The sequence below is a fragment of the Trichechus manatus genome, unplaced genomic scaffold (genome assembly GCF_000243295.1).
Source record: "Trichechus manatus latirostris isolate Lorelei unplaced genomic scaffold, TriManLat1.0 scaffold00049, whole genome shotgun sequence".
In the NCBI taxonomy this organism is placed as follows: domain Eukaryota; kingdom Metazoa; phylum Chordata; class Mammalia; order Sirenia; family Trichechidae; genus Trichechus; species Trichechus manatus.
The window spans coordinates 3,453,201-3,462,688 of NW_004443985.1; the positions used below are offsets into that span (position 1 = coordinate 3,453,201).

At 42.9% G+C, this 9,488-nt stretch overlaps 1 protein-coding gene across 2 annotated transcripts in view; it reads right to left on the reverse strand.

Moving 5' to 3' along the window:
• STAC (SH3 and cysteine rich domain) overlaps positions 1-9,488 on the reverse strand; it is a 141,471-nt gene that overhangs the window by 29,062 nt on the left and 102,921 nt on the right. For both annotated transcript variants that reach the window (XM_004377333.1, XM_004377332.1), the window contains 2 exons: positions 2,151-2,215; positions 648-736 (listed from right to left, as the gene is read on the reverse strand). In XM_004377333.1, the coding sequence (XP_004377390.1) occupies positions 648-736; positions 2,151-2,215 (154 nt within the window). The remainder of the gene's footprint in view (positions 1-647; positions 737-2,150; positions 2,216-9,488) is intronic.

The window sequence follows — 9,488 nt, forward strand, 5'->3', positions numbered from 1 at the left end:
TTCGGTAACAATAGCAAATAGGATCTGAACCCAGGACTGACTCCAGCTGAACCACCCAAGAAACACAAAGAACCTTAAGCTGGGTTCAAGAGAAAGGTTCAGATCACATCAGTGTCACAAAGCTCACCTCATCCTCCTCGGTGTTTTGATCACCATGAATCGGGATGGCTCTTAGTTGACCCTGGGAGTTTGAGTTTGATTCTTCAATCAGTGTTAATTTGGGGATTAAATCCATTTGAATTTGATTTTGTATTAGAACCCACAGGATGCCAAGTGCATTTGACGAAGGTTGACTTCCTGAAAGCTCCCATTCAGCGGTTCTGTTGGTCACGGACCAAGGCAGTGCTTCTCAAAGTGTGGTCCTGGGACCACCAGCATCAGCACCACCTGCAGACTTGTTAGGAATGGAAATTCTTACGTTTCCCCCCAGACCTGCTGAATGAGAATTCTGGGGACAGGGCCCAGCAATCTGTGTCTTTAACAAGACCTCCTGGTCATCTGGATATAGGCTAGATTTTGAGAATCCTTGTTCTGAAGTGTTAGGAGGTGGCACAAACTGAATTATTTTTTTTTCACGTGGAGAAACGCTGACTTTAGGTTTTCTTTATTTTGTTCTTTTTCTTTTTCCTTAAAAAAAATACTTTTACCTCATTTCCAAATCTTCGTTCTCCTGTGGTACGAATTTGTACAAGGCAACGTAGGTGTTCATCTGTAATGTGTCTTTGGAAAGAGGTCCCTGAGAGAGAAAATAAAGGAAAAAATGAGAAAAACAAGGAGGAAGAAATGGAGAGAAGAAAGAGAAAATAGAAAGTGAAAAAGTGAATGTAATGTGATTTTAGTGGATAGGATCCTAAGTGTTAAAAAATCTAACCATCATTAAAGATTTTCTTTCAACCTTAGGTTTATTTTTCATTTCTTAGCTGAATCTGATTCCATTTCAAACTATTTGAAAACAATTATTTGGAACTCTCCCTCAGGAAATACTACAATTTTCTTCAAATAAGAAATTTTTTTTTATAGAGTTCTTCATGAAAATGATATGGGTTTGGCCGCAGAAATGGGAATATTCGGTCTATAAAAAGAAGGACACATCAATAGTGGTAAATAACTCAAATTCCTAAAATGGACTTTTTACCAGTTCACCTCAATTTTGGTATCTAGCATAGCAAAGGGAACCAGGTATGTTAATCCGGCAATCAGTTCATTCATATTGTAGAAAAAGCATAGACATAGGCATCAGACTGACTGAAATTATATCATGGCACCACCATTTACTGCCTATTAAGCCTTGGGAACGATAATAAAAGCCACTACTTTTGATAGCTTACCGTGTACTGTGTGCCAGGTATCATGCTACACGTATCATCGTACTCCAACCTCACCACAATCCTGTGAGGTAGATTCTATTGCTGTCCCCAATTTACAGACTATAAAACAGCTATATGTATATATGTATATACATATACACGCATGTAGTAATGTAATAGCTATATAAATATTATATTCACCAAATAAATGTTAATGCTATATAAATTCTTATACTTTCTAATTCCTGTAATACATTTAAAATTATATTACAAACTACGTAATGTACAATTGTATATTTAAATATAATACTATAATTAAAATATACTATATAGCTATAAAACATAACAAAAGTTGCACACAACTCTATGTATCCTTTTTACCTGTGATGCACTTCGTTTTTCCATTCTATACTATGCTATTCAAAGCTCAGGTACCCTATGCTATATTATTCTATTCTATTCTATCCTATTCTAATAATACCTATACATATATAAATGAACATATAAAGATAATAAATATATACTTCAATATTATAACATATAGTCATGTTAGGTAATTAAATACTTTACACATTATGTACCGTATGTTAACTTGTACATAACATATATAACAGAAACAAACGTTGCACAGAACAATACATATCCTTCTGACTGCCTATGCACTGTGATAGTTCTGTTCTATGCTATCCATGCTGTGGTATGTTAGACAAATTATTCCATCTATTCTTTAAAGATGCTAGTCTGGGGCCCTCTAAATTGATTTCCTGACCCACTTGGGTCGTGACCTGCAGTGTGATCTAAGGACTCCAGTCTAGGTCTGTCTTCTGTGACGTCCATAATTACCTGGTGGTTTATGTCCTTTGCTTGGTCTCTGAAATCGTCAGTGCCATTTTCAGGATACGTAAACACTGAAGGAGACAAGAGAAACCAGGAGCTTCATGAATCCAGTCACCGTGTTTGGGAAACATGCCTGAAAGATGTCGTTTTATTTATTCCATATACCGTAGCTTTTACCTTGACAGGCGTTGCCTTTTCCTCATCCTTTGGGACCCAGCCTACAGGTCACCTTCTAGTGATGCTCCCCCTGCCTTGCCGTGCATACTCTGCCCATCTTCTTTGTGCTCCCACCACCACGTTCATGCCTCCAGACTAGCACACATCCCATCCCTCTGCACTGTTTGGCAATCGTGTGCTCAACACTCGGGCTCCTTTGGCACTGCTCTTCTCATGAGCAGAAACCATCATCTTTGCTGAGTGTACTGAATCAGTTGCTAATGGGGTGGTGGGTGAGGCACGACCCAATTCAATTGTATTGGAATTACCTTTCCTAAATGCCAGGTTCTCTTATCTATATTCAACATCTCAATTCTCATTTCTTAATGACATTTATATTCTATTTTTCAGATTAAAGCTTTAGTTTTAAGCCTCAAAATATTTCCTTGGTCTGTTATTGTCAATGGATTGGGGCTATTATTTGGAAAGAAAAATAATGCAGTGGTTTTCTTTCAGTTTGCTCTTGGAATATGTATAATTCTCTTCTTTCTGCATTTATAACAGCCACTTGGTGCCCTTCACTAAAGAACAAGTCTTCTCAAACTGGGCTAGGAGTTTTCACTGCCCACATACACAGCTGTGGTAGCTCACTGAAGAGGCTCTGCCTTAGCTAGCTTGATCAACCAGATCTACCACTGTGGCCAACAGCCTTATCATTCCCACTGCACCTATCTTCCTTAAAAATGTGACAAATGTTTCTAAGCTTATATAGCAGAGTTGTGGTGTCTATATTAACTAACATTTTAAAGTAACACATTGTCCCTTTATTCTGTCCCTTCGTTTCCCTTCAGATTATCAAGGAAATATCAGTAGAGGAAGGGAAACATGCCATGGAAAGTTCTAGAATCTATTTCAATTAATGTAGTCACAATCTCCACTGCCCTTAGAATAGACTCATTATCTCCATGATTCAGAAAACATGCTTCAGAACAAGAGCTTCTGTAAAAGTACCAACGCTTATGAAATATCTACACTCTGCAGTTTACAGTTCAGGGCGTACGGATGCAATTCCATTATCCTTGGGAAGCCACCTTGCAGCCATTGAAGGAGCTCTGGTTTCTGGGTAGGTGGAAAATGAAGGTCCCATCATGGGCCTTGTCTGCCTCAGTCTCTGGCCTCTCAACTTGGTGTTTACCATTTTAAAAAGAGTAGAGACCAGCATTTTCCCTGGTATTATGTGATCATCTGAAATCGTTTAAATACTCAGCTCTATAAATATAAAACTGGGTACTTCTAAAAGAATGAATGGAAGCAGGTAAAGAGAATCTTCATAGAAAATTCTTGCTTAGGGTAAAAATGTCAGTTAGACACATGTTGGACTTTCTAATTCATCTATGTCTCTCACACAGTCATTTGCTTTGTCTCCCTGCCTAAACTCCCAGGTACTAATTCTGTCTTCAGCTATGTCTAATATGTGGTTAAACCCATCAATCAAACTTTTATTATTTTTTGAATTTCTAGAAATTCTATTTGGTTCTTGAAATTTGCCTGTTCAATTTTGATATTCTATCGTTCCTTTGTCACATTTTCTAGTCTATTTTAAATATTTTTAAGCATATGTAATTATGGTGCCGTTGTCATTAGGGGTCATCGAGTTGATTGTGACTCATAGAGACCGCATGTGACAGAGTAGAACTGCCCCATAGGGTCTTCTAGACTGTAATCTTTATGGGATCAGATCACCAGGTCTTTCTCCTGCGGAGCCACTGGGTGAGTTTGAACCACCAACCTTTCGGTTAGTAGCCAAGCACTTCACCCTTGTGCCACCAGGGCTCATTATAATAATTAGTTATCTATTTCTTTATTTGATAATTCCAATATATACATCCTCTGAGATGCTGATCATAAAATGGTTGTTTCTGTTAACTCACTCATGGTGGCTCATTTTCTGGTGTGTTTGTTAATTTTAATTGTTAGCTTATGTTTTTTGAAAGTTCATTTGTGGGACATTTTTGAGATTTGGGTTTAAATTCTGTTCCTCCAGAGAAGGTCTGCATTGCTTCTGCCTGGTGATTTTATCACCTCTGGTTCATTTTAAACTAAATTTTCAGATCGTTTTACTTTGTTCGTACAAGTAGTATGAATTCAAGCCCTAAACCCAAGTAGTAAGATTCTCCTTCCTTCCTTCTTTTCTTCTTTCCTTCCTTCGGTTTCCCCTTGTCTCTCTCTCTCTCTCTTTCCCCTCCCTCCCCTCCTCTCTTCTCCCTCCCAGCTCTTTTTTCTTCTCCACCTGAGTCAAGGCCAATACAGGCATTTTACTTCATCGAATTCCTCTGTAGGGCATTTCTCATCTGCTTCCCACTGAGGATGCTTCTTGGGATATCCTCAGTTTTCCAAAGGGCCTCTCATCTAACCTACTACCCTGCTTACACCTCAGGATTTGTTCTCTGTTGTCCACGCATGGGGTCTATGATCACCTGAGTTGAGCCCCCAGGGATGTAGCCCTCACCTGTTTGGGTCTCTGGATTCACACTTTATTGTCATTTCTAACTTCTGAGCAATTGTGTTCCTTTGCTGCCAGTTCATGATTTAATTCTTTTTTCCTAGCAGTGTTAGGAGTGCTAAACTGGGGAAAAATTTCTCTGACTATCCAGCCCTTCACAGTGCTGCAAAGGGAACCTTCTGTGCTTTTACAAGACCTTTGTGTGACATGGATACTAAGCGTGTGTTGCAGAAACACACTATACGTATTTGCATCTGTAATTTGGGACTTGTCCACTGGAGGGGGACAAGAACCAGGGGCATCTGCCAACAGCTAATTGTGCCATTAAAATAGCAGCTGATTTTTTTTTTTGGGGTGACAACTTGAAAATCTGGGATACAGAACTTGTGGATGTTAAAGGTGAGGCTAAATTCTCCAAACCTGAGCTTTTCTTTCAGGGCAGAATGACTTCAGTGCAAACTGAGATAATACTGAGTTTTGTAATATCCTCAGGTGGACGGGATAAACCCAGTCCTTTTTTGAAGAATATTTCTAGGAATTTGTATTGCATATGTTCTGTGCCCTTTGCTTCTCTTCCAAGAAGATGATGGTCACATAGAGGTATACCGAGATGCAATTATTGAAGGCAGCCATAACATCGGCATTTGGCGTTTCGAGCTGAAATAAGCAGCCCTCAGATGTTATTGCTCCCTTTGCTTGTCACTTCGCTATGAGAGAAGTTCCTAGCAGTTGAGCCAAAGGTGAAGACAACAACTTTCCCACGTTTATTTACAGTGCATCCCCCAATAGTGCTGCGAACAGCAACCAGAAACAGACCTCCCCAAGGGGGCTCGTCAGCAGACACTGCACTCTTGACAGTGACGGACTTAGTAAGAACTTTACCCTCTTCTGAGATGGCCTTCCACCACCCGTCTGTCAGTCTGTCATACTGAGGTGGCTTGCATGTTGCTGTGATGCTGGAAGCTATGCCACCAGTACTTCAAATACCAGCAGAGTCACCCATGGTGGGGACAGCTCAGCAGAGTTTCCAGACTAAGACTAGGAAGAAAGGCCTGGCCATCTGCTTCTGATAATTAGCCAATGAAAACCCTACAGATCACAACAGAATATTGTCCAACATAGTGCTGGAAGATGAGCCCAAACATACCGATGATGGCAAAGAAGGCAGAGGATCGGGCAACGTTTTGTTCCGTTATACATAAGGTCGCCCTGCATTGGAGCAGCAACAACAAGAAGATGGCTTTGGAAATGTTCTTCAAGGACTTTGAAAGACTCTGCCTGGCTGGCAGAAATATACCTGTAAGCACTGCATATTGTTTTAGGACACAAACATGTAAAGCTGAACCAGTTGTGGCTGGAATCCAGAGCACGGCTTCCGAGCAGGCAGCACCTTCCTCCACGGCTGGGAGACGAGCAGGGCAACTCGGACCACAGGAGCAGGGCATTTTCTTTAGGTTGTTTCTCAAACCGCATGGACCGGGGCTTGAAACCAATCAAAGGAAAACGTTTGGAAGCAAACTGCTGCATAATTAATCCCCTTAGCTTCTAAGGGGGCATCATCAGAAAGCTATTGCCGATCAAAGGAATTGTGAATAGATCTCCAAAGCTTTTTAGAGGCTTATTGCTTGCTAAGTCCGTTCAACAGATCCCACTGAATGAGGCTGCGAAGAGGCTTCTACACTTCTTGCAGTTTACCGTAAAAGAGACAGCGAATAATCCACTTTGCATCTTGGAGTATATTACCCTGTGCCTCAGTTTCCGTATCTGTACGGTATGTAGTGTGTGCACGTGGGTGTGCATGTATGTGTGTGAGAGGGAAGCGTGTTGGACTACGAGGTCTCTAATCCTACTTTTCAAACTTCAGTCAACATATGCATTACAGGATTATGTGTATTATGCAGATTCTGATTCTGCAGGTTGGGAGCATGCTGGGATTCTGCATTGTTAGGAGGCTCCCAGGTGACGCCTAGGCTGCTGGTCCATGGGCCACGCTTGGAGCGGTGAGGCTGTAGGCTGAATCTCTGACTCTTGATGACCTTATGATGACTTTTACTAATACATCCATGTTCCATGTTGAGGTTCCTGAATATGGCTCTTAGAAATGTAAAATCCTATTAGGACAGCCTTTTAGAGAGACGAAATTCCCAGGTCAAATAGAGGCCATCACTGCTGAGGGAACGGGTGCCCCACAGCATTAAGCGAGAGCCGGAATCAGCGCGCAGTGAGGACAATGTTGCTCTAACATGGATGTCTTTCCAGCAGCACAAACTGCTACCAGAATCTGAGATCAGCCTCTCTGTTCTCATCCTTTTCCTCACAGAACGCAAGCTCCAGGCCCATCACACCATTTGCCCTTCTTCTTTACAAATGCCTTACATGTTTCTGAGTCCACTGCCTTCTCCCCTTTCTGACGCTGGAATGTTCAGCTCCTCCCCGCCCCCGTCCATATCTGCCTGCATAAACTCACTCGTGTGTTAAGGCCAAGTTCAGATAGCATCTCCCTCAAGAAACCAGGGTAATCCCCATGGCAAGATGTAAGCCTTCCGTTCTGTGGTTAAACAGCACCACAGACTTTGGCCTTGAGTTGAAACTATCTTCAAACATCTCCTCCCCTTTCTGTGCAATCCCTTTCCTCTGCTGGAGATGAAGCCGGAAATCACCAATGGATGGATGAGCTTTACATCTATTATTTAAAGATCACAAGGAGCCTATGGACTCGGTGTTATTCTTATCTTCACCCTGGAGATGAGGCGTCTGAGGCAGAGAGAGACTAGGTCACTGTTCAAGGGCACAGGATCTGGCAGTCAGCCTCCAGAGCAAGGATGCACCAAAGACCTCATGGGTTCCAGTGGGGTTAGCGAGGTGGAGGCCATCAGTGATGTTGGTGAGAAGGGCATCAGGCGAGGCATGAAGGCAGAAGCCAGACTCGGGGGCCAGAAACTGACCAGCGTTGAAGAATTAAAACAGTGAGTCTGTCTTCCATACCATTCTCTGGTGTGTTAGGTCCTCAGACACTGAAGAACTCTGGGGTTGCTTACCAATTCATTCAGTTGCTGGCTCTGCAAAGCTGGGCCGACTTGGGCTGGGACGGCCCTGCTATGTGACTGTCTGGCCGTGAGGCTCTGCCTGACAGCCGACACTCTCTCACTTGTCTCCCTAATGGCACTGCTTGCTAAGTGCTCAGTGAATGTTTGCATTGATCCAAAAGCACAGTGGTCCCCACACGGTGCCGAAGAATCCTTACCCTAGCAGTGAGCTTTAACTGATGGGTGCGGGCTTGGCAAGGGGGTCCGCGGTGAACATGGACATTTATTTAGGATGCAGAGTCATAGGGGGAGGCTAAGAACATGCTGCCTTGTGCTGCCTTGTGGGAATCACACGGCCACAGTCCTCACTAGAGAAGAGGCAAAAATGAATTCCTGGAGCGAAGGAAGCGGAAGTGATACTTTGTAAGACAGCCTGACCAAAAAAAAAAACAAACAAACAAACAAAAAAAACCACCAAACCCCTACAAAAACCAAACCAGTTGCTGTCAAGCCAATTCTGACTCATGTGACCCCATGCGTGTCAGAGTAGAACTGCACTCCATAGGGTTTTCATGGCTGTGACCTTTTGGAAGCAGATCACCAGGCCTTTCTTCTGAGGTACCTCTGGGTAGGTTGGAACTGCCAATCTTCTGGTAAGCCCCCAAGTGCTTAGCCATTTAGGCCACCAAAACCCTTGCTGTCGAGGCGATTCCGACTCATATCGACCCTATAGGACAGAGTAGAACTGCCCCATGGAGTTTCGAAGGAGCACCTGGTGGATTCGAACTACCGACCTTTTGGTTAGCAGCCATAGCACTTAACCACTACGCCACCAGGGTACCCAGGAACTCCATAATAAAGCAGCTACAGGGTATTTAGTGTAGAACTTCTGCTTCCTTCCAATCTGGAAGAGGCAAGGGCAGCTAGTCAAGTGGAAGATCTCTCCACGGCAGCACTTCTCTGTGCTTTGGCTCGCAGGGATCAAAGCTGGGAGGGATGTCTTCTGCCAAGAGAACACATTCAGCCCGCACAAACAGCCCAAGTCAGGTCCTGCAGCCTTACCAGATTATGAGTGACCTGAAGACAGCTTTTGTGACCTACTTATTTTGGCTGGGGATACCAAAATCCCAACCAAACCTGTGGCCGCTGAGTCGATTCCAACTCACAGCGACCCTATAGGACAGAGTAGAACCGCCCGTAGGGTTAGTGCATGTTTAATAAATATTCTTTGGATACATGAGTGAAGATGAAGTAGTTGTTGATGTCAAAAGGCTCTGCAAGAATGCAGTCCTTCAGGGCTTGGTTATAATGTTTCTTTCGGCCCTGGTTAAAGAGGTGGTTCTTTCTAAATGTTAGCAAGCAAAATTATGTAGTTGGTGTTTAATAAATATTTGATAAGTTATATTAACAAGGGCTTCAAATTATTGTGAGGTTGTCCTTGTTGCTTGCCACCAGGTTGGCTCTGACTCATGGCGACCTCATGTATAACAGAACGAAACATTGCCCGGTCCTGTTGTAAGGTTACATAATAATAATCAAGAATGTTTGGCTGGATTGTGCATGTCAGCTTTTGAGTCTTAGTGATCTCCGCAGGGGAAGGAGCCTGGTGTGAGGGCCACACTCCCCTAATTGGCATCACGCCTGCCTGTTTGCACTTCA